This window comes from Zingiber officinale, chromosome 6A (genome assembly GCF_018446385.1).
Source record: "Zingiber officinale cultivar Zhangliang chromosome 6A, Zo_v1.1, whole genome shotgun sequence".
NCBI classification, from domain to species: domain Eukaryota; kingdom Viridiplantae; phylum Streptophyta; class Magnoliopsida; order Zingiberales; family Zingiberaceae; genus Zingiber; species Zingiber officinale.
In genome coordinates, this window is record NC_055997.1 from 137,036,459 (window position 1) to 137,062,434 (window position 25,976).

The window sequence follows — 25,976 nt, forward strand, 5'->3', positions numbered from 1 at the left end:
TTGAACTATAGTAAATTGTAAACATAAGATAATAAGTTAGTCTAACTCATAGTTATTTAAGGTGCGAGGTGCCCAAAAGCGCATAGCTGATGTGGGATTTAAGGTGCTAGGTGCAATGTAAGGCCCATGCCTTACTAAGACACTTTAGTATAAATTTCTATAATTCAAATATATATAGGAAATTTCTGTCAAAATATTACACTAACAAAATTCAAATATTTCACAAATTATAAAACAATAATAAAAATATAAAATTTACTATCATTCAATTATTAAAATAGTTTATCTTTATAATCAAAATCAAACTTCAAATTAAATGTGAGAAAAAAATATACCATTATGAAGAAATAATTGAAGAAAAACAAGAAAGTGTAGCCAAATCCAGAAGACCAATGTTGATATTGTAGGTGAGAGAAGAGTTCACGTTTGAGAAGGGAGGGGAGGGGAGGTTGATGTTGATTTTTTAGGGGAGAGGAAGAGTCACGCAAAGAAAAAATTAGTGAAATAAGTTTGCAAAGGACCGGGGGAGGTTGATGTTCATTTTCTAAGGAAGAGGAAGAGTCACGCAAGAAAAATATGTCGCATGCAACTTAATACAACCTAATTATTTTAAAGGGTAATTAAAGGTATGAGTTGAGCTTTTAAATTTTTTAAAAAACTTCAATAAGGCGAGAAAAATCACGCCTTAACCTCTCAAAAGGTGTGCACTTAAGCGCACTTCATTCAAGTAATGTTCCTGGGTCACTACCTAGGCACAAATGGTGTACCTGGCTCCTTGGGCCTAAGCATAGCGAGGTGCACACTTTTCACAACTATGGTCTTACTTACGTGAAGGCGGGTGGCAAGATTATAGTGTAACATCGGGGAAAACAATAGCATCTTGGTTTGGTCAATAGTGACATTAAGTAGCTTTGTTGGTGATGGTGTATGTAGTGATCGGTGATCTATCCCAACATGACACAAGAGGCATCAAGTGAAGATGGCAGACAATATTGGGTAAGTGACAAAGAGTTGCCTGATGAGGTGCAATGAGACTAGTGAGCAGTAGTAGGGCAGAAGGGGAAGCAAGCAGAAGCAGTGGAAATCTTCTTAGTGGTACCATTAGTGGTTGTAGTGGCAATACGACCGGAACAACACAAAAGTTACTATAGTACCTTTTTTTCCTTTTTCCTTATAATAATATTTCTCTCTCTTTTATTCTCAACCTTTGTTCCACTTTTTCATAATTTTTTTCTCCTTTTTTTGCCTTTCTTTTAATTTGTTACTTTGGTATGGCAAAAAATAACAATTTTTTTTAAGCAATAATAGTAATGAGATCGGTGGTGCATGAAGACGAGGAGTTGTGGGAATTCAACTAGCACGTCCTTAAAGAAGAGCAACCGTGGGAAGAGTTGTGAATGGGGGTCAAGGTCAAATTTAAAGATGATGAAGAATGAAAGAGGTAACTAGTATCGAAATTGTTGGGGTTGTAAGGTTGCAAACATAGTCCTACATTGAAAACACATGGGAAAGATCATGGGTTTATAAGAGAAAAGATATCTCCATTGGCATGAGGCCTTTTGGGTAGAGTCCAAGAGCAAAATTATGGGGGCTTAGGCCCAAAGTGGATAATATCATACCATTGTGGAGATATCTAAATTCTTTTCGATCCAACAGAAATCAAAGCATCAAGTTTGAAATCTGATACTAATTGATGCAGCCACTAATATCAAAACACCTGGGAACTTTAAATGAAGTTGATCAAGCAACGAGCCAAAGGAAGACTCTCATATAGAAGTCAAATCGAAAATTGTTTTAATTCAAAATTTGATTACAAAATTCTAAACTGTTTTATAAATTCAATTCCATGACAAATGTGAAAATAAATATTATAAATAAAGAAAAATACTAATCTTAATAGGGATTATAATTATTGCCTATTTATTACTAAAATAGAAAATGCTAACTGATTCCAAATTATCAAACAACAAAAATCAAATCTTCCCTTTATTGCAAATATGTCAATCTCGAATACTTTTCAATTTCTTTTTCCTTTATTATGGACAAGTCAATCACAAATTAATCTCTAATTTATTTTCTTTAAAATTACTTCGGTTTTGCATTATTCATTTACTCATCTACATTACAACCATCATGATCTGCCTCAACCTCATCTAGACCTTTTCCCTTCACCTTGATTCCACAACAACTGCAATTGTGATTTGTCCCTTTTGTCCTCTCCTGTCCTTCCTTACTTCAATGTGATAGGGTAAAATAATATGATTTAAGTAACGACAAGCTATAGTATATAGTAATCGCCAAAATGTAGATTGATTTCTGAGGACACAGTTTGTTTATTACTGCCTAATTCAAAGTGCCCTGTGTCATGTTCAAGGTACTAACATGTAGGCAAATTAAAGGATTTTTAGTTCTCTCTCCTCCCACTTCCCCTCTCTCTCCTGCATTACGTAAGATCCCAAGATGCGTGCTGCAAAGCAAGAATACGGATGCCTAAGGTCCAATAAGCCCAACACAAAATATTATGGGAAAAGTGACGAAAAGGCCCAATTAATTTTCATAAATATATATTCAGAAAACTGGATGATGCTTGTTATGCCAGATTTTAGTCAACAAATTCAAATATTTATAGACCAATTTACTAATCATTACCCTGCTCCACAAATTGTTCTCTGACAGTGCTTCTAGGTTCAGAATACAATCTAAAAACCAAATCATAGTGCATAACGAAACCTACAGCAACAGAGAGGCAGAAACTTATTCCATGATACTAGAGCTATTGAGTGATAGAAAATTGATTACCTGAATTTGAAGGAGTAACTGCTCCTGTGCATTAATATTTTGGGAAATTTCTTCACATATTTGGTCATACTTAGAAATCTCTTTCTTGAACAGATCCTCTTGTGATACAGTACTTGCCATCAGTTTTGGCAGTATATTATCCTGCATCAAAGTCGTATTTGCTTAATAAACAAACACTATACCTGGCAAATACTTCACAAATGAAAAGGACTTTACAAAAATATGAAACAGCAAAATATCCAAGTAGTTCCTGATCAGGAAACAAACATCTAATTAATTACATTATTCATCTTAAAAAAATAACCACATCATTCAATAAAAAATAAACATAATAGTCTATTGCAAAAAGAATCTAAAAATAAAGAATAATAGATACAAACAGAATGCCAAACAGTATGTTGGGAAAAAAAAGGCAGCGATATTCAAGTTGGCGGAGTATGACCTTGAAGTTGCACAATGAATAAAGTTATCAATAGGCTTGAAAAAACAGCTCCCAAAGGAAAATGGAGAGAAATGGCCAATAGTGAAGCTATAAAAGTTCAGTAACATGGATTAGGTTCCTACATCTTAAGTTCATTGAGGTGGATTAGGCTATCATGCTCATGCCATTGGTTGGCGTCGCACCATAATGCCATATATCATATATCGACTGTGATTTATCATGTCAAGGCATGTTCATGAAAGACGAACAAATCGGAGAATAATTGAGTGAACCTTTGAGCACACAAGAATTATTAAAAAGAAAGATCATTGAAACTACCTAGTATCCCTTTTACTTCTACTGCAGAGAAATGAACTAAAGTACCACACCTGCATAGTGACAGTACATAGTCCTGCAGAAGAACCAAGAGATGCTGAAAATGCATTTCTTCAGGCAATTTAAGCAAACTGCAAATTGTCATAGGAATGATTATGGAATGGAAACAATTTTATCCCATTTCCTGATTTTTTTTCCCCAATTTTCAACATTTTTCTATTAAAAATATATTATTTTTAGGCAAGATCAAACATCTTTTGAGCAGAAAAAAAAAATTTTATGCAATGGTGTTAAAAATGATAGCAAATATTTGTTTTCCTTTCTCAGTCTCCTCTTTCTTTTCTTTTTCCCAAAAATCAAGCAGAAATAGTTTACATGAAACAAAAAAACCTCTGATGGCAATGGTCTTCTCATTAAGTTTATCAAATTGACTAAAACAAGTCATTCACTTGAAGTTGTCAAGAGGCTAATTTATACAAGCTTGTGATTTGATTTATGGGATAATGAATTTGTCAGAAACTTAATCAAAACATACCATTGCCAAGCTCCCTATGATCAATGCTGAATAGAATACGTTGGTACTGTGTATACACAACCATTATCAACTTTAACATATGAAACACACAAATATAGAATGGTTGTATATACAGCCATTATCAACTTAACATATGAAACATGCAAAGATAGAATGGTATGGTTGCACAAAAATGAACTTCAAACTTGCACAAAATAAATGGATTTCACTCAACAAGATGCAAGGTAATAAATGTGAAATAAGAGGCACAGAATCTCTGAATAGCTCTCACCTTCATCTTCATCTCTTTTAGCATATCTTCAAGGCCTGCCCTTTGTGCTCCTAAATTCTCTAATTGCCTCTGATTGAACAAGCAGGTGTCATTCATGACAACTAAGAATCATCAAATATATATATATCTTCCCAAATGTTTACTCTGCTGCTTCAGGATGTTAGTAAAATCAAAATATCACCAAAATCTGAATTTGCACCATGTCTTACTGTAGTTTCAGAATAGATACCAAATGGTATTAAAGCTATAGATGAGCCTATATATATATATATATATATATAAAATAATGATTGTCTCGTATATATAACATTTCCTACACCCAATTCTACTTGGTATCATGACCTTCTTTGTAGGGGTTACAGTTTGAAAAATTATGCTTGTAAGGGGGAGGTCGTTGATATGTGTAGCCTCCCCTCACAATCCTTTCCTTACCTGCTCCCTCACATTGCTGGAGCTCCCAAGCTATTCCTTGTGCAACATGGGGCGCTCGTTGCTTACATGAAATAGGATTATAGTTGTTCCCTTCTACGGCATAGAAGGTTACTGCTCCGAATTTGGTAAATTAATATAAATGGAACACCCTGAGGCACAATTCACACCATGACCTCCCTTGTTTAATGGAATCAATTAAGCTATTGGAAGGGCTGCACAGAATTTTATCTAATAGTTGACTTCAAGATTTGCTCCGCCATCATGAAAGGATGTGAAGCACTAGTTGTATGAACATAGTGTTCTAGTTCAGTCGGTCTGATGGAATAGAGAGCAAAAAAGAAATTTTCAAACAAATACAAGGTCATTATAACTTTCCAATGTGGATCCTCCATGGGCGAGTGCAACAAGGTTGGGCCTTTAGAAATACTAAGGATTTATTTGGAAGTTAATTGAGCTTCATGAAAGCACCTCGGACTCAAAAGTTGTAAAGAAACATCTATTGATGAACCATACCACAAGCTTTAAGAGGAGAGATGAAGAGTCATTTAATCAATCAAATGCACGAACAACTTAAAGAGATCTAGAATGGGGTATTTGTTATTGAAGAATAGGTTGAAACATCGACTTGGCTCAATGTGTTCTGAAAGATTTCCCCAGAAAACCTCTATGAACCTCAATGGTGTCAATGGTGAACCTATATTCATCAAAAGCATCTGAGTCTTGTGTCTAAAAGTAACAAAGATGAAGTAAATGAGACGACACACAATGTAAGAAAACCTATATAAAGATGATAAGGAAAAACAAAAACATTAGCATGAAAAACGTATGGAGACTTTTCAAGAACCCCAAGAAAAATTTAAGAAAGAAAAAGTATAAGAAGGAAGAAGTTATGAGATAAAGGCAAACATGACTTCTTTTGGGTGTCATAAGAGACTATAAGAGAGTGTTTGGTCTTAAAGAAGCGAGAGGGGAAAAAAGCAAGAAAAAAAAGACATTGAAGGCTACATAGGTGGCATTTCATCGGAATCAACCGGTGGCAAGGCACCATCACAATGTACAAAGCATCATACCTAGACCACCACTTGGGATAATGACTCATCCAATCAGGAAACACTGCTACGATATCCCACTGTATTACTTTGATGGCCACTAATGATGGACTTGAGAGCTCTAGCAATGAAGTGAGGAATCTTCCTCAAGCAAGTTCAACAATAACCAAGAGGTAACTTCTCCTAAAATAGTTAAGTTGTTTAAAGCTATTGTTGATTTAACTAAATCTTTATCAAAGGCTAAGGATAAGGTAAAAAGTGCATCGAAAAGAGTTAGAAGACATTAAAGTTAAGGAATCTTCACTCAAATAACTTGTAAGAGCAATAAGCAAGATTCTTCGCAAGATGAAAAGCTTGTAGAAGGAAAATCTTTCATTAAAGGAGCAAGTGAAAAAGTTAGGAAGCTTTGAAAAAGTTCATGGTAGATTCCAAGTATCTTAATATAATAATTAGAATCATGTCGTTTATAGAAATCTAGTGCATAGATTATAGACCAGAATAAAAAGAAGTATGATATATTTCTTTAATTAATAGAAGTGTATCTTAATCTATTAATACATTAAATGGTCTATTCATGTCTAAAAATGCTACTAGAGGAATGGTTAGGAGTAAAATTGTCAAGACTTGGGTTCCTAAGCAAGCCCTCCAGACCCAAAGTTTTTTGAGTACCAAAAAAAAATTTGTTTGCTAGATATGCTTGAGGATCAAGCTTGCAAAGATGAGTGGCACTATGTTTCATAAGTTGACAACAAAGAATTAAATTTAATTGGATATAGTAACATAGAGTTAGCTCCACTTTATTATTCATAAAATTTTACTAATATAAGGCATGACCAAGTGCTTACTTAAATTATGGCAACACTATTCTAGTTGGACAACAAAACCACAATGTGACAATTAATAATGTTTCTACTAACAGTTTCATGCCCAAAGAAAAGGAAGCATAACTTTGGCAAGGATGGTTGACGCATCCACATGGAGTAATTAGCAAATTTATTCAAAGGGAAATTGGTGAGAGAATTACCTAAGACCAAGTACATCAAGGATAAAATTTGTGACACATGTCAAGGACTCAAGCAAAATACTCCCATAAAGTTAAGGACATGGTAGGCTCCACATATACTCTTAAACTATTTCATTTAAATCTTGTAGATTCACTTGGCATTGCATCAATTGGTGGTAGTAAATATCTTTTAGTTATAATAGATTTGCATGCACATTATATGTTTAGTCAAAAGCATAAGACTCAAAATTTTTATTGAATTTTACAAAAGAGTTGAAAATGAAATGGGTATCAAAATCAACCAAATCCATAATGACACCATGAAAGCAAATTTGTAATGAGCACAATGAAGAATTTGAGAAGTTCACACTTCAAAAAAATTTCAAAGCTAATAAATAATAGCACAAATTTTTGGCTCCGAAAACATCTCAACAAAACAGTGTCATGGAGTGAAAAAAATCATGCATTTCAAAAGATGAACAACTCTATGCTTACTGAAATTTCCCTAGTGAGCTATTTTGGATCAAACCCTCTTGTACTGCATGCTATGATCAAAATAAAATTTACTTGCATCTAATTTTGTCAAAAAAATCCCCATGGGTTTTGATATAAAAAGTTACTTCAATTAGGTGCCTTAGGATATTTGGTTATAAGCTATAGATTCCAAATAGCAATGACCATCTATGAAAACTTTGAGAAAAGGTAGATAAATCTATATTTGTTTAATACTCTCAAGCAAAGCTTATGGTGTTCACAATAGGTAGTTGCCTGAGCTTCAAGAATTCATTCAACATTGTTTTTAATCTATCTACCAAAAGCCTATCTTAGGCCTTCTTCGATTGATAAAGACATTGAAGAATAGGTGGCCAAAAAGCTTGCAAGAATGGATGTTAAATTTTTTTTTATTAAAGGGTAAATATATATCATTAAAAGAACACACAAACAATTCAGTAACCAGGGTCCCTACTCGGGACCCTCATGTTATGTCTAACGAAATGTCAAATCTGAGTAGGCATCCAAGGTATGGTGTACAAGTGCTCTCATGTGTACCATCACTCTCTCTCTCTCTATCTCTCTCTCTCTCTTTGCATATCCATCTCAGAATTGCTACGATTGATTTCCCATCTTCCGAATGAATCACGAGGATCAGGTATTGATCGGACGTCGTCACGGAAATCACGAGGATCCGGATTTGCTTTCTAATTGATTTCCCATCTTCCGAATAAAAGCAGATTAATAGTTGAAGTTACGAGGATCCAGATTTTTGTGTCAACTTCAACAAATTACAAAGCAAGTCATATATCATTGGAAAGTCACAGATGTCGAGTTTCCAACAAAAAAAACAGTGTTCAAAAATAAGGAAGTCATGGCCATTTTAACTGAAGTTTGTTAAGCTGGACATGCTATTCGAGAAACATTTATAATGGTACTCGGGAAGATTCTCGAGAAAGATGAATCTGCTCGGGAAAGATGAATCTACTAGGGAAACATTTGTATCACTACTCGGGAAAGATGAATCTACTAGTAATTCAAAGATTAACATGCTACTCGGGAACTTGAAAGAATCAACCCGCTTTTGGTATTCTTGGTGATATTCTTGGAACTTGAAAAAGTTAATGAGTCTCTAATATCATTACAGGCTTTTTCGTTGTTAAATTCACTTTTTATTCTCAAGGCCTGAGGAAATATAAATAGTTTAATGAGATCTTAGGAAATATAAATCTCATTAATGCATTTTGACTTATCTTGGAGAGTTATTCCAAGTTTTGCTATAAGGGCTATCTTTTATATTGTTGGGGGTACACTTTCCGGTGTCATGGTTAGTGAGTATCATTGTTGTAGGCCTTATAATGAGCTTGTGACAAATTTTATCAAGTCTTTATAAGTTTAAAAATTCACCGCTCTCAATTTACACTATCAAATTTAGATCTAGGGCATGGATACATTAAGGAGATTTTCAAGAGTACATTGATTATTATTTGAAGTGATTTGGGCGAAACCGAATGATGGACCTACACCATTCGAAAATTCAAAAGTTTGATATTTTTTGAATCAGGAGAGTCTGAAGAACCCATTGGTGGTGTTGGTTAGTAAGTATCATTGTCCTAGGCCTTATATTGAATTTAGATCCGAGGGTATAAATACATTAAGGAAGCTTCAAGGAGTACATTGATTTTGGTTTAAAGTGATTCGGAGTTCTCTAGATCCATCAGCCAGTTTCAGACGAAACTAATGGACTAGAGAGAAAGAGGAGTATTTCATAAATATGCTACGTGATTTGGGTATTATGAAAGTTAGGTATGTGAAATGAGAAATCCTAAAATCTACCTACACAGTTCTATAAAAAGTCATAGATACTTATATTGCATTTCATGAGGAACTTGCTCAATTTGAGAGATAAAATTAGAAAATTAGCCCTAAGTCCCAAACACCTAATAATTATCCTATTCATTGGTACCCATTAAGTCTATATGAATAAGCCAAATAAAAAGGGTGGTCCGAGACAAGACTAGATTAGCGGCCAAAGATGTCAACCAAGTGGAAGGATTATACTTAACAAAGCATACACCCTTGTAGCATGTCTCGAGTCAATCTAGATGCTTTTGGATCTTCAAGGTATGAAACTTTTTTAAATGAATGTCAAATCAAATTTTCTAAATGGTTTCATTAATGACTAGTTTGTTAAACAACCACTTGGATTTAAAAATTCAAAATTTTCAAATCATATTTTAGTTGAAAAGACTTTGTATGGTTTGGAACAAGCCTCTAAAGCTTGATACAAAACACTTTCAAATATTTTAATTTCAAATGATTTTAAAAGACGGTATTAGGTCTAATGATGGTGATCTTTTTATTGCTCAAATCTATGTTGAATGACATTATTTTGTATGGTTTGGAAAAGAATCCCTAGACTTGATATAAAAGAGTTTCGGATATATTGATTTTAAAAGAGGTAATTATGTCTAATGATAGTGATATTTTTATTGTCCAAATATTTGTTGATGACATTATATTTGATTCCAATAACAAAATCTTCTTTTATCACTCTCATGGAAAGTGAGTTCAAGATAAGCTTAATAGATGAGCTACGCTTCTTTATGACCCTACAAGTGAAGCAAACCAAGGAGGGAAGTTATATCTATCAAGAAAATACATAAAGGAGCTAATGAAGAAGTTTGGGGTGGAAACTACCAAAGAATTATTGACACCAATGGTATAAAGTACACAGTTGGATAACAACTCTAAATGTAAAAGTATTGGTTTGATGATATAGAGGATTATGTACTAAGTATCAATGCTCCTTAGAATCTCATTTAGTAGTTGTTAAGAATATCTTGAAACATCTTAAGAATACACATTAATGTGGGCCTTTGGTATTGAAATACTAACTTTGTTAAGCTGGTGGGTTACTTGATTCTGATTTTCTGAATTAATTTGATAGGAACAGTGGAATGTGTCAATTTTTTAGTCTCTCTTATGATTTAGAGTAGTTGGAAGCAACATTGTGTTGCATTATCCTCCACTCAACTAAGCATATGTTAGTAGAAGAGGTCCCCTCGGGGGCAGTGCGGTAATTAAGACATAGGGTGTTGCCACATGAGGTCTTGGGATCAAACTCGGTGCGTTCAAGCATGCCCTCCCTATGCCTTGGCTACTTGCACTAATGGCTAGTAGCCACCCGTGATTTACCTCCTCCGTGTTAGCCTAGGGACTGATTGGCAGGGGCACTGAGGGCAAGCGAATCGCCTTCTGCCGTAGAAGAATGTATAGCACAATTATTGTAGATAATATATAGCTTTCCAGACTTTAGCCTATCTATAGAAATGTTCAAGTTTTGTGTGATACTATTAGCATTATAAATTTAACTAAGAATCCAATGCATCACTCTAGGACTAAAAATGTAAAAGTGAAACACCACTTCAAAGACCATGTGGCAAGCTTGGGATAGAATTCTAGGATCGAGTATGAAGCATGGAAAGCTTCAACCTCGAAGAGATGCCATCAAGATTGATGATCAGACCTAAGATTTGAATACTAAAATGTAGTTTTGGGTAGATTGTATTGTTGCTTTTATTCTAGGAAGATCTTAATTATCTAGTAAGAGGGTTTTTCAAGGAAGTCATGTCACACTTGGCATTGATTTTTTTTATTTTTCAAAGTTATCTACAATTTTAGTAGTAGTACCTATAGTTGTGGTAATGTCAAAGTTGTTAAATGGCATTGAACTTCAAAAATGCCCAAAAAGTTATTTCGAGTTTATCCTTGGGTCTTGAAGGGTTGTTAAGAAAGCTGAAATGAACTTATTTTTTATCCAATAGGTGTGTCAACCATGATGCATGTTGGTGGGTACGCAATCAAACAGTAACTTCTGAGTCTTGACCAAGTTGTCATATTGGTTGACATATCTGTACAGAGCCTATTACATGTTGACCAAGTTAAAAATGTTAGTTGACATGCTCTTGGAGCTATCAAGTTTCAAACGTTGAGCCTCATTAAAGCTACTTTTTTGAGGTGTCTCAACCAAGTTTGTAAGTTGGTCATCGCATATGTCCACCATTGACAAAAATGCATGTGTTGGATCCTTCGATTAATGAAGATTTTTAAAAGGTTTTGTCTGTCGGCTATCGTGTTATGCATTTTTCATGGATGTTGAGCAAAGCTTTTCTCCAAGATTCCCTTGCGATGTAAGTCTTCTTCACTCACAAAGATCTCTTGGTTCGTAACTTTTTTCTCAACTGGTAATCAATAGCATCTTTTAGGGTGAGCCTAAGCTTGTAAAGGTTCCTTTGTGTATTTAATTTCTTATCTTTCATTAGAGAAGTATAAATCTCTAGGGTTGCTAGAGATAATATTGTACTTGAGCAAACCTAGAGTTCCAGATTTACTAGAACTCTATAAGAGTGCCTTACCTCAACTCTTTTAATGGATTTTTATTTTGGGGATTATCATTTCAAAGCGACAAGGGGTGTGGAGTAGGATAAGCCTTAGAACCATGTTAAACCCCTTGTTAACATTGTTTTTGTCTTTTTGCTTCTATATATTTTTGGTTTGGCTATCACACAACATAACATAAATAACTCATTTGTTACTAAATGTTAAATTCAATTGTGAAATTTTGCAGAATTTTTTTTTTTTTACATCTATTCACTCCACCCCACAACATCCCTCTAGTTATCTATTTCGATCCTAACAAAAGAGAACACATGTTCAGTAAAAAAAATTAATGTCAAGGATAACTAAATCTAGAAAATTTAGAGATAGTGGTTGGAGACATTAGCAATTTTTCTATAAATACAACATTCAAAAATCTATACCAAGCTCTGTTTGAGGGCACCAACTATAGAATCTTCATTTCCATCTAAAGAGATGATAGGTCTCGCAAGACTTGGAAGGGTGGACTCAATCTGCAATATAGCAAGAAGTTCATAAGAATTAATCTAGACTCTTCTCTAATTCCTCAAAAGGCAATATCATTTTGTGTAAGCAAACTGTCAGGATTCCCAACATATGTGAATCCATTTATTTTTTATTTTTGTTGAATTTTATATCATAGATTCATACTAGCATAACCTACACTTATTTGTGTTTATGGTAACAGAATGACAAAAAATACATGTGTCGACTATTATGATATTATCAAGTTATCAATGAAGTAACAAAGTATAAACTCAAGGGTGGCAAGCATGCACACACATAGCAATCACGTTCTCAAATCTACCTCTCCTCGTACAACTATAAACATATAAATGAATATTAAATTGGTGTGTATCTATACTATACATAGCACGCAATTTGCATAAAAACAAATGTTTGTGGAAAATGACATAATTATATGTGTGCCTTTTTAATTTTTCAATGAAAACAACATTAAAGGGGAGAATTATAACTTGCGAGTGGAGGGCCCTAGTCCCTCTTGGTTCTGCAATTGATAAGTGGCATATGTAATAATAGATACTTCTGGAACACACATGAAAATCAAACACAGATATATCATTTACATATTCTGTTTTATCTTGCTGTCATTGGATCTAATTTAAGGACAAACCAAAGTAACAAAAGTTCTTATGAGGTAGTCATATAGTGTTGATGACCCAGAAACACAGCAGGAATCCTTAGTGAGAGCCCAGGGATGTCAAGCAAGAATCATGTTAGAATATAATTATTGTTCTATAGACATTAGTTGATCTAACATGTTAAGCTATGAATAGATATTGACCTAATAACCAGGAAACACAGCAGAAATCCATAGTGATCCAAAGGAATGTCAAGAAAGCATCACGTTAGAATATAATCAGTATTCTATAGTTATTAGTTGATCTAAGATAAGCTAAGCTATGAATACATATCCACCTAATAGATGGGTAAACATTGGATCACAATATACATACTGGTCTATGATCAAGAATTGCCAGGAACTCTACAGCATCTCTTACTTCCCGTTCGACTCTTGCATCAGTATCAGCTGCTTGCTTAAGATTTACAGTAAACCTGTGTAATTTGTCTTGTATGTTCTTTGTTAACGTGTTTGACTCTGGTCTAGTCCACCTTGTTCCAAACTGAGACCTGAACTGTGCATCTGTGTCTGCTTCCTTTTGTAGTAGCTCTTCTGACTGAGCCAGCAGCTCCTGATTAATCCTCCTTAAGTCTTTGAGCTGTTGTATCTCAGTTTCAAGCCCAGAAGGTCCACCGCTGATTTGTACTACCTCAACATCCTCTTTAAGATCAAAAGGCAGCCCAATATTACCTTCCAATGACAGTATAGAATCTGGAAGGTCCAACTCCTTGAGCTTAACCCTAGTTATCTCACTTCCTTGCTGTAGCTTCTCTAGTTGTATTCGGATGATGTTGTCAGCCATATCAGTGTACTTGGAAAAAGCCTTTGTGTGGCTGTCAGGAACAAGTTTTGAGAAAAACTTCTCCTCACTAGCATCTAAAACTTCTCCCAAAGAAGTGGGCTTCACAAGAGAAGCTGTAGGAAGAGCTGACAAAGAACTAGCTGCTGGGATTCGCATGAGATAGACCCGATCATTCTCCTTCACAGCCCTCTCTAGATTATTATTCATATTTGTATCTAGTTTCTTAACAGCGTCAAGTGAAGGAGAAGCAACACCCTTGGCAGATTTCTTTGCGTCAGTGAGGGCACTAATACCAATCTTGAGCCTAGCTATTTCCTCTGCAATCTCTTCCTTCTCGTGAAGTTCTAATGAGTATTGGTAGCAAGCCTCAGAATAAAATTGGGCAGCCTTCAGTTGCACATGAGACATCCATGTGCGATCAAAGTGTTGATTGAGTAGAGAAGCATTTAGAGCTGCATAAGCTTCTTCATAGTAGATTCCAACCTACAAGATTCATTAAATACACGTTGTGGAACATGCTAAAAGGTTTGTTTCCATTTGCAACAAATTTTGCATATGTAAGATGGTGGCAATTATAATCAAAGTACAATGATGAAAATAGATCATGATCCTGAAAGCATCAAGTAATAATCTGAAACATAATTAAACAATAAAGCTGCAAGGAAAAAGTTAGGAATCTAGCAATGGAAACTTAACAAATACAGATCTACACACTAATTTCCATCGTTATCATTTAGGCTATCCACGCAATTAAAAAAATATTCTAGAAGTTATTAATAGAAGGGCGGTTATTTGAATTAGGAATAGTAGGTGGAAGAATAACTACCTGGAAGAGCACAAATTCAATGTGCAAGCGACAAGTAAAAGAAACCTACCTACACTTGCGAATTTACCTGCCTAGCGACCTTAGAGCAAAGCCCAGGAGGCTTTGCGTCGCCGATAACCTTCTGAAAGAAACACTCCTGAGCCTGCGCCAGCATCAGCTTCTCCAGCATTACTGTGCACTCCACTGACAGATCGATGGTCCCTCCAGCGGCCACCGCCTTCGCCGCGACACGATCCTTCAAAAACGAAAATGCTCCCGCAGCGCTCTGGAGCGCGTTGCAAGCCTGCTTAAGCCCAGAAGCTGATGTCCGATCGGCAGCGACGGCGATTTGGCTGTAGACGGCGCCAAGATTGAAGAGAACAGCGGCCTTCTCGAGATGGATGGAGGGCAGCGCGGCCTTCTTATTAGGCCGGAAGGCGTCGAACCAGGTGAAGGTGAGGGAAGAGACGTGGGATCGATCGGGGGAGATGGGAAAGCGAGGCTCGATGGAGGCGAGGGCGCGCAAGTACGAAATTAGGAGGTCGCGGCGGAGCTCCAGCGAAGTAGAGAATCCAGCCTCTAGGTCGAGGCGGAGCTTACGAACGGTTTGGAGGTCGTCTTCGGCGTCCTGGGCGTCGCGCTCGGAGAAGGTGGAGGCGATGTAGTTGCGGAGAGGACGGTAGAGATCGACGGCAATCGTCTTCTTCTCGTTCACCGCCAGCAATACGTTCGAGGCCGCCGAATACGACATCGGGCCTCGGAGGCCCGGATTCGGGTCGCCGGCGATGGGAATTGGGTGGGATTCGGACTTAAAACTGAAATCTATAGGGACGAGTTACCCAGACGAGGACAAGACTACGTCAACCTAGCGCGTTTACTCGGCGGGGTTTCCATAGTAATCTGTTGGGTTTGACCGAGACTTGTATTTTGTTTCATTTTGTTCTCGTTTGACCTATGTATGTTCCTGGTTTGGTTTGGTTGGGTCCATACGATACGATTCAATTTAATCCGGTTCATTTGACTTCAGCGACAGGTTAGGAAAGTTGCTTAAGTCCATTATCTGAGGTTGAATACTTAACTCGGGTGGTAAATGAATAAACAATATATATATAATAAAATAAATAAAAAAATTTAAATAATTTATTAAATTAAATAAATAAATTTGAATATATATATATATAGATAGATTTTAATTAGTTAATATTTATGAAAATGAATTGTTTAGGAATAATATTCTATAAAATTTATGAATGATATACATCAATAAAATTATCATATCATTTTTCTATTATAAATAAACAAATAAACTTTATTATCAAATAAATTTAAAATTATAAATTTTTTAAATAAATTTGAACATGACATCTAAATAAATCAAACTCAAACTAAATTTCATTAATTTCAATTTTAAATAATTATTTATGATTTAATTTATTAGATTCAATTTGACTTAATTTAATTATTTTATTAAAAAATTTAAACATTATAAAATTTCATTGAACCAGCTCATTTAGAGCACTGCACCTCTAACTAGATGGATTTGCCCAACAACCAATCAAACTATCACCATTATTCAGTTGGCCGCCCATATATATTCAATTAAAATATAAAAAAAAATACGAAGACGAAAATATGAAGACGAAAATATGAATTCCTGACCATTGTACTAAGTAAAAAAATAAGCTTAAATATGTACAATTTCATGAAAAATAAAATTGAGGAAAATTAATTCGAGTGTTAAAAAAATTAATTTTTTTAAAGAAAACTCGTATTTCTCATTAAAATAGTGTCAGATTACAAGCTTTCCATTCTTCCAAACAAGTAGGGAAGGAGAAGAAGAAACAAAATGAGTTATATGATGAGTAATAAAGTTTGTCGTGCGTCTAATATGTACTAGAGTAATAGTGTGTGTTTTCTCCATAAACTTATGAATTTACAAAATTCGAGCTCTCGTATAATATAAATTTTCATTACCATTCATGACTGCTTGCACAAATGTTAACAACCAGAAACAACCAAAAGTCTTCTTAAGCCCTGAGTATTAGCGAACGTTAATCCTTTAAAAATTACATTGAGTTCACCTTCTATAACCGAGTGTGGTGCTTGTGTGTGCCACCCAAATCCATATATCTTCCTTCCATGATCTTGCATCACTCCACCAACTCCATAATGGTTTAATTTCTCATTGAGACAAGCATCAACCTCCAGCTTTAATGTTTTCGGTAGTAGATCCAACTGTTCTGTGGCTCTTCTGCAGCTTGATTTGGTGGGTTGAAGTCTCAATTCTACTACACATCTTTGAAAATCATGGAGTAGATCATCACACCATCTCAGGCTATGTTTTAGTGCCCCAGACTCTTTCCTATAAGTAGCTTTCATGTGCATTTTCCACAGTCCCCACGTAAATATGGCCAAACTTTCGAATTGTGTTCGGTTGCACTTGTTTTTAACCACATATAGACATACAACGTTTCCATATCTCGCACCTTTGAAATAACACCTCAGAGTGCTTATTCTTTCCAAATAGTCTCCACCGCAAGACATAGGAATAGAACATGTATAGAATTGTCAAAATGGAAGCCACACAACGAGCAAGATTTCAAACATGAAACCTGATGACGATGCATATTAGTTGATGTAGGGATGATATCAAGTGATAGTTTCCACCAGAATATTAAGATATTAGGAGGATGTCTAAATTTTATATGAATTTCCACCACTTTTTACATAAGACTTCCGACAGGTTTTCTAAAGGTTACAGCATTCCACACGCTAAATGGTATACACTATGTACAACAAATTTTCCCTTCCTATCAAACTTCCAAAATCTTTCATCATTCATGTCTCTCGAAATCAATAGAATCTTCAATATTTGATCGGTTATGTAAGGAGCAAACTCACCAGTAATTTATGTTTCATTCCAGCTAGCTACCTTCCCTTAGCAGATTGCGAACCTTTGGATCATCATTCAGCGATACATGAGCTTGGGGTTTTAAGATGCTATGGTTTTGTAGTAGTCACCTATCTTTGTATATCTTGATTTTCCTCCCATCACCAACTCTCCAACATACTTCTTGTTTCAAGAGATTTCTTCCCCACATAATTGAGCGTCATGTATAAGACGGATTATGGAGCATGCATTATATTTGTGTGTTAAAAGTACAGAGCCTTTAGAATACAAGATAGCAATGCTTGTGGGTATTGAATGATTTTCCATACTTGCTTCACCAATAGCAATTAGTTAAAGGGACAATCTCCAGAATCTCATACCTCCCCTCCAGTTTGTTAGGCACAATGATGTCCACTTTTTACAGTGAATTTACTTTTTGCCATCATCCATCCCCCCAAAAGTGTGTGCACTCCATTCCAATCTCCTCACAAATTGATGTTTGTATTCAAAAGTAAGACATAGCATAAGAAGGAATAGCTTGTAATACTGATTTGATGAGCACTTCTTTAGCTCCCACAAAATACATTTTGTGCCTCCAACTCTGTACTTCTCTAGCTCCCACAAAATACATTTTGTGCCTCCAACTCTGTACTCGTTTAAGCACTCTCTCCTTTATATAAGAAAATTATAATTTCTTACTGTGCATCGAAAACAATCGACAGTCATAAATACACATCATGGCTTAGACCGCTAGTATGGAAAAAATCTCTTTGATTTCCTCAATATCAACTGATAAGGTATTTGGACTGAAAGAGAGTGCAGACTTCTCAAAATTGATTAATTATTCTGAAGCGTTCTCATACTGGAGCAAATAGTTCCGAATATTGGTAACTTTATTTGCTTTCACTTTGGAAAAAAAGTAAGCTGTCGTCAATGAAAAATAGATGGGATATGGTTTGACAGTGATGAAGGATATAACATTCTCCAATTAAAAGTACCTATGAATTTGTTAAGGTGCTCAAGAACTAGATTATCACCCCCCCCCCCCCCCCCCTTCTATTAGACCATGTAAAAAAATACTCCTTCACAATGTAAATCTTGTAAGGCACATTCATCCAATACCTCTCAAAAAGCACTAATTTGTGATGTTGCTCTATGATTTCCACCTTTTTTTTACTATCATAGCACACCTCATTAAAATCTCCTCCCGCAAGTCAATGGAGCCCGTCGAGATTAGCCATTATGTATAATCTACTCAATAGAGTCCATGATTTCCATTGGTGCGAAGCCGCTAGGTGTCCATAGAACCCAATAAATCTCCATTGCATGTCCATCTCCTTCTTCAATAGAGCAGTCTATATGGCTCTTGAGAAAGACATCACATCCAATTTTAGAGGATTTTTTCACAAAAGTAAGAGTCCACCACTTTTCCCATTACAATCCACTGTAAAGCATTCATTATACCCAAGTAAATATTTTCAATTTTTACTTCGATAATCCCTTAGTTTTGTTTCAGATACAAAAATAAGGGAGGACTTCTTTTTGATGATTAATCATCGAAATTCTTGGAATGCTCATTGGTTTCAAGCCCTCGAGCGTTTCGGATAATCCAACTCATGGTGAATGGCGGGGTTGTCCCACAGCCACCGCAGAATCTCCACATTCATATTAGCTTAACCTTCCATTATCAATTTCTTCTTTGGTGGGCCCAAACCATCATCATCCTCAGACCATACCAGTGCCCTCTTGCGCTCACCTCCCATCGATTCATCAGTAACATGTTTCTTTAAGTTTTGATGGCTCCATACATTACGTTTCCATTGGCACAGGCTATATTTTTGCTAGTCTATTTTATTTGCATTGGTTTCAACTCTTTGGTTACTACTTGGACTTGCAAGTGGGTGTTTTTCCAACTTTCTGGTGTCTTTCTCCCCCATCAAATCTTTTAGTTGTTCAAGAAAAGCCAATTTTTTTTCCTTCATATGGTATCCCTTCCATAATTACCTCTCTAGTTAGGGATGTTGGTGCCCTAGGACCATTATTAAGGGTGTGATTTTGTCCCTTCGTATCAGCAACATAATTATCCATGGCATTCTGTGTGCTCGTATCTCGGATAGATAGGGTCATTGATCCTTATCTTGTTGTGTCCCTCTTATCACTTACCACCCCTGAACCATCGGGTGTGGTGATTTTCTCTAGAGACGTGCACCGCTTATTATTGTTTGATAGTTTGATGCTGCATCCAAGTCCCATATTCGAGATTCAACTTATTAGCATTTGTATCATCACATTTATTGGTTGAGTGCCCTATCCTTTGTCAAGTGTAACAAAATTTTTCTAATCATTCATATACATATAGAACCGTCACTTCTTCCAACCCCTCACCCACATCCACTGTAATACACTTATTTAGAGGATCAAAAATATTAGTGTTGACTCTACTTCTAGCAAATCGCCCAATAAATGTTCCACATTCAGCTGGATCGATGGTTTCCACATCTCCGATTTGTGAGTCAATCTGATGCAGTATTATGTTGTTCATAAATTCAACCAATATATTATGACACTAAGCCTATAAGGAGACTTTGTTGAACAAGTGCTTGCATTGATCCACATGAGAGTGAAAATCCACAATGAAAATATTGGAACTGCGAGCGTTTTTCAATTTACCCTGGTGGCTGGTGGGAAACTTCCGTGGGGCTGAGCCGGTCACCCTAGGCTCGACGTTACCCAACCTGGTTAATCATTTTTTTTTTTTGTAATATACAAGGTATTTGTTTCTTAAAGGTATTACGATTTATTGTCTTGTGAGAGAAAAGTTTTGCTACAAGGCAGTTTCCAACTCTTTTAGTGTTAATCTTTTGTGTCACTTCATCAAGCATAATTGTTAGATGCATATTTCAATTTGAAAGCTTCATCTTCTCTACCAATCAGGTGATATCATCAGGATCCATCTTTCATGGTGAAGTCTACACCCAGATCAAGCAAGTTGAAATAGATGAATGTATCTTGCACAGAGCAAGAAGCCAACTCGCACTAGGGTTTTCAAAGAAACTGTGAGAGAGAGAAAATATTTTAAAATTTTAAAAAGATAATATATGTTATGATTATTTAGGACACATTCCATAATTTTTCAAAATGATATAATGTTTTTTTACATTCAACTATATTTTGATTTTACCTTAAGAGTTTATGAGTTTTGTTACCCCACATACCTTATGCCGCACACCTCATGAGCATCTTAAAAAAAATTGCTTTGATTTTTTTTTGCTTAATACTATAACTCAACCCATAAACCTTATAGCCAAAACCCTAAATAGTTAAATAAAAAATAAAAAATAAAATCTAGGCAATGCATAGGCACGTGTCGCCCAGGATAACAACTACATATATATAAAGATAATGATAATGCTTGATGGGAAGCCACAAATGGTTAGTGCAAAATGTACCTTTAAATTTCCCTAGGGCTTGGCTGAGTTAATTACCACATGGTAGAATTATCAAATCAAGCAAAGGTCAATTTCTGACGAAGTTAGGAGAAATACCCTCCCATGTGGTGGCCTACTCAGTTTCTTAATTTACCTCTTTACAAATGGCTATTGGCTATGTGGGCCACCGAGGGTCAGCGTATGACCTTTTGCCAAAATGTACCTCTAAATTGGTAAAATGGACTCTCATGCAACAAGTGTTAGAAATACAATCTCGTAAAGTATATCATACACTCTGTTAGCATTACTGCTGTGTGAAGTAACATAAACATGGTTTACTGCTACATTATTACCGTGTGCAGTAACATAGACCATTTCTCCACTGTCGTTATTGCGTCCAAGCGATAAAAGGAATATGAGTCTGAAGAAGAAGAAGAAGAAGAAGGGGTGTCTGTGAATTGGTTGTAAAGAACATATAGATAGAAGAGGGATTTGGTTCGTGAACTTTGCAAAGAGCTTTTCGATTTTGTTTTGTGATCACTCTTTTGACGTTAAGTGGAGATCAAGATCATCTCAGGAGATTACTTTGAGTTTTATTTTGTGTTTTATGCTATTAGATACAATAATGGTATCAGAGCAGTACCTTCGTTCTAAAAATACATAAACTTGTCTCTTCGTTAAAAAAAAAAAATCCTTGTTGTCATCGCTAGGAAAGATTGCGACTCGATCGTGATCTGCTGCCATTGTCGAGCTCCAAGAGGTTGCTGACTATCAACTTCTTAGGTCAGAAAGTACCGGTGACCACATCGGGAGGCTGATGATCGACAGTCACGACAACCGCATTCATCGGAGCAGAAGAAGTGAGCGTCATAGTCATGGCAGAGAAGAGAAGAAGAAGTTTAATTGATTGAAATAGATTTTAATCGATTCAAAATCTTTGTAATCGATTAAACTGACGAAGCACAGTAAATCTGTGTAATCGATTCAAATCTATGTAATTGATTCAAGTCAAAGTTTTTTTTTTTGAAAAAAAGAACTAAGTTGTTTTCTCTCTGTCACCGGAACTAATGCAAGCGTTGGTGAGAGGCTGGCAACTAGTGTTCGTAGCCAGTGAGCACCCGCTACTGTGTTGAAAGGCTAGCGTTCAACAGCTAGCACATTCGTCGCGGCAGAGAAGAAGATGCTATAGTGTTTTTGATGGTGTAATAATGTTTTTAATCGATTAAATCAATCGATTGAAAACTATGAAATTTTAATCGATTAAATAAATCGTTTGAATTTTTAATTGATTAAATTAATCGATTCAAATAAAATGAAATAAGAATTGTAAACAGTAAACCATGCATGAACCGTTGCTCAACTTGTTTATTTGTTTAAATAAATAGTTGAGATTGATTAATTAATCGGTTCACTATTTAATAAATTAAGGTTAATTAATTTATAGCTCAATTAATTGAAAATTAAACTAGACCAGCTTAGTCTAATTAAATTCAGGTCTTGTTTAAATCATTAGTTGATTTAAGCAGACTAATTTGATTCAATAATACCTAGATCTGGTTTAAATCATTGGTTGGTATGAAAAATAATGAAAGACTCAACTACTAAGGAAATATTGATTAGTTCAATGGTGGATGACCTGATATTTAAGTATGAGTCATTACCATTAGCTTACGCTATCTAGACAGCCCTTAGAGAGAAGTACAGTGGAGTAAGTCTAAGTAAGCTTCATCAACTGAAAAATAAGTTTGACAACTATAAAAAGCGCTCGAATGTTACCATGACCCAACATCTGAGGGAAATGGTTAATATAATATGAGAGCTTAAGACTGCTAGTCATGAGTTGACCGATCAACAACAGGTTCAAGCAGCAATTGTTTCCCTTCCTGATTCTTGAAAAACGATGAAATAGAATTTTACTTACAATGAGAGTATCAAGACTTTCATTGATGTCTCATGTCATATTGAACTTGAGGTGAAGATGATTAAATCTGTAAGGATTTCTAGTCAAACTTTTATAATTGAAGGTTCTGGTTCCAAGAGTAAGAAAAAATGATTTAAGAAAGGAAAGGAAAAAAGAAATGAGGCTAGTGCTATTGCTATGAAAAGACAAATCAAGAAGAAATGAAAGAAATATGGACAAAGACCTTAGAGCAAGTTGACTTGCTATAACTATGGCAAGAAGGATCATTTTACTCAGGATTATATTGAGCTTAAAAAGGTAGAATCATCTTTATTTTCTTTCCATGAGCATTATATTATAAGTACAGTGTTGTTAGCTGATTCTTATCTTTTGTGGATTATAGATTCATGAGCAACAAATCATGTAGCTCGTGATCGAGCTACATATGTGGAGTATCGTTGGGTATCATTTGACAATAAATGTATATAGAAAATAATACAAGAATTGAAATGAAAGGAATTGACACTTGCAAGCTCAACATTCATGGTAGACGGACCTTGTTTCTATATGATATCCTGTATGTCCCTGAGATTCGACGGAATCTAGTTTTTTGTCACTTGTCTTCTTGATTTAGGCTACTATATAAATTTTTATAGTCGTTATGTGGAACTTCGCATTAACTTTGTGTTAATTGAGTATAGTTATATAACAAATAATTTTATGATTCTTGATGTAGAACCAAATAATAATGATGATTGTTTTTCAAACATTACTTTTACTAGTAATGCTGATGTTAATAATGAAATTTGTCATGCTAGACTAGGACATATAGGACAAAAATGAATTAATGGATTAGCTAAAGAGGGTCTTTTAAGCGTTCATGCTAAGATTAACTTGTCTGTATGTGAATATTGTTTTGTTGGAAAAGCAATTAGAAAATCATTTGGTAAGGCTATTAGAGCTGAATCACCATTACAATTAATTCATTTGGATATTTGTGGTCCAATGAATGTGAATGCTAGAAATGAAAATTTTTATTTCATTATATTTATTTATGACTTCACACATTTTGATTATGTGTATTTGATTTCTCACAAATCTGAAACATTAGATTGTTTTAATCGTTACTTGAACGAAATTGATAATCAATTAGAGAATAAGGTTAAAACATTACACACTGACTGTGGAGGAGAATATTTGTCTTATCAGTTCAAGACAATGTGTAATAATAAAAGGATTATTAAATAGCTAACTATCCCTAGATATCTACAATAAAATAAGATTGTTGAAAGAAGAAATACGACTCTTCTTGAAATAGTTAGGTATATGATGATGCAGGCTAATTTGCCTATCTCATATTGGGGAGATGCATTATTAGTTGCAGACTATATATTTAACAAAGTACTTTCAAAGTCAGTTTCATCTACCACATACGAACGTTGGACAGACAGAAAATCTTATTTGAGTAATTTAAGGCCTTGGGGGTCAGCTGCCTATGTTCATGATAAGACTCATGAATATGAAAAATTAGAATCCAAAGGCAAGAACTGTATCTTTATAAGGTATTCTGAGACTTCTAAGGATTATGTCTTCATTGGTGAGTGACAAGATGAAATCATTTCTGAAATAGAGTCAAGAGATGCTACTTTTCTCGAAACTGAGTTCCCAACATGAGGTAAAGTTGATAAGACAATTCCTCTATATACGATAAAGGAAGAGGATAATGTTTCTTTTTTAACAAATCAAGAGATGTCTGAATTTAGTCAACCTAGTAAAAGTAATTTATTACTATATGAGTCAGTTTCTCAACAGTCTAACCTATGAAAAAGTAGTCGTTAGATTATTCCTCAAAGAAGGTTGACATTGAAAATGAGGCATTGATGATTCTCCCAGTTAATGATGAGAAACCTCAAACAGTTAAGAAAGCTTTGAGAAGCTCAGTAAAAGGGATATTGAGAATAAGTGGATTCTCAAAGTAAAGAAGAAAGTAGATGGATTGATTAATTGATACAGAGCTCGGTTAGTTGCAAAAGAATATACCTAGATGAAGGATATTGATTTTGAAGAGACATTTTTTCCAGTTGTGATGTTTGTGTCAATACGTATCATCCTATTTATAGTAGCACAATTTGATATGGAATTACATTAAATAGATAAAATAGCTTTTCTTAATAGTAATCTTGACGAAGAAATTTATATGGCACGACCAGAAGGTTACATTGCTGAAGGCCAAAAGAATAGAGTATTGCAGACTTGAGATGTCTATATATGGGCTAAAGCAAGTGTCAAGACAACGAAATGTAAGATTTAATGAAGTCATTTTGTCTAATAATTTTAAAATGATCAATGAAGATCATTGTGTTTACCTATGAAAGAAAAAAAGGAAAGTTTATCATCTTATCATTATACGTTGATGATATGCTAATAGCTTGAAGTGACATAAAGTGTATGATAGAAGTCAAATCGTAGTTTTCATCATAATTTGATATAATAGATATAAGAGAAGCTGAGTGCATCTTAGGAGTAAAGATTATTAGAGAATGATCAAAAAGATTTTTGGATTAGAGAATGATAAAAAAAAATTTAGATTTGTCTCAAGAGGCTTACATCACTAAGATGCTACAATACTTCAATATGTTAGATTGCAACATGAAATAGACACATGTAGCGAGAGATACTGTTCTGAGTAAAAGTATGTATCCTAAGACTCCTGAGAAAATATTCGAAATGAAGAAAAAAATCATATGCTAGTGCAATTGGTAGTTTAATGTACACTATGTTATGTACTCATCCTGATATAAGTTATGTTGTTGGCTTAGTTAGTCGTTTCTAGTTAAACCTAGGATCGAGATACTAGAAAGCGGTGAAGAAGATATTAAAATATTTCAAAAGGACAACAAATTAATATATTTGTTTCCAAGGATCTAAGATGAGCCTGAAGGGCTATATAGCTACTGTTGGTTAGTCCTAGAAAGGTCATACCGGTTCCACTGTACAAAAATTTTGTATAAGTGTCGAACCTTTTCCTAAATAACCTATTGTACTTTTTAGAAGTTAAATTAGGAATCGCAGACGGAACTTAACATCATTGATTTCAAATTTAACTTATCTGTTCTTGATGGTTTAGATTTGGATCGCAAGCGGGACTTAACACTATTGATCCAAATCCACCTATGTTATTAATTCCATTAAATATTAATTTCCAAAATTGGCTTCCAGGACTGCATGACGAGACACATGGCCTTCTTGG

At 35.0% G+C, this 25,976-nt stretch overlaps 1 protein-coding gene across 1 annotated transcript in view; it reads right to left on the bottom strand.

Moving 5' to 3' along the window:
- Positions 1 to 15,387, bottom strand: part of LOC121998270 (vacuolar-sorting protein BRO1-like) — a 35,353-nt gene extending 19,966 nt beyond the window's left edge. Inside the window, exons 1-5 of the mRNA XM_042553110.1 lie at positions 14,597 to 15,387; positions 13,236 to 14,186; positions 12,162 to 12,251; positions 4,363 to 4,431; positions 2,800 to 2,940 (exon numbers count right to left, since the gene is read on the bottom strand). Of these exons, the coding sequence (XP_042409044.1) occupies positions 2,800 to 2,940; positions 4,363 to 4,431; positions 12,162 to 12,251; positions 13,236 to 14,186; positions 14,597 to 15,259 (1,914 nt within the window). The 5' untranslated portion in view covers positions 15,260 to 15,387. The remainder of the gene's footprint in view (positions 1 to 2,799; positions 2,941 to 4,362; positions 4,432 to 12,161; positions 12,252 to 13,235; positions 14,187 to 14,596) is intronic.
- Positions 15,388 to 25,976: the final 10,589 nt, after the last annotated feature.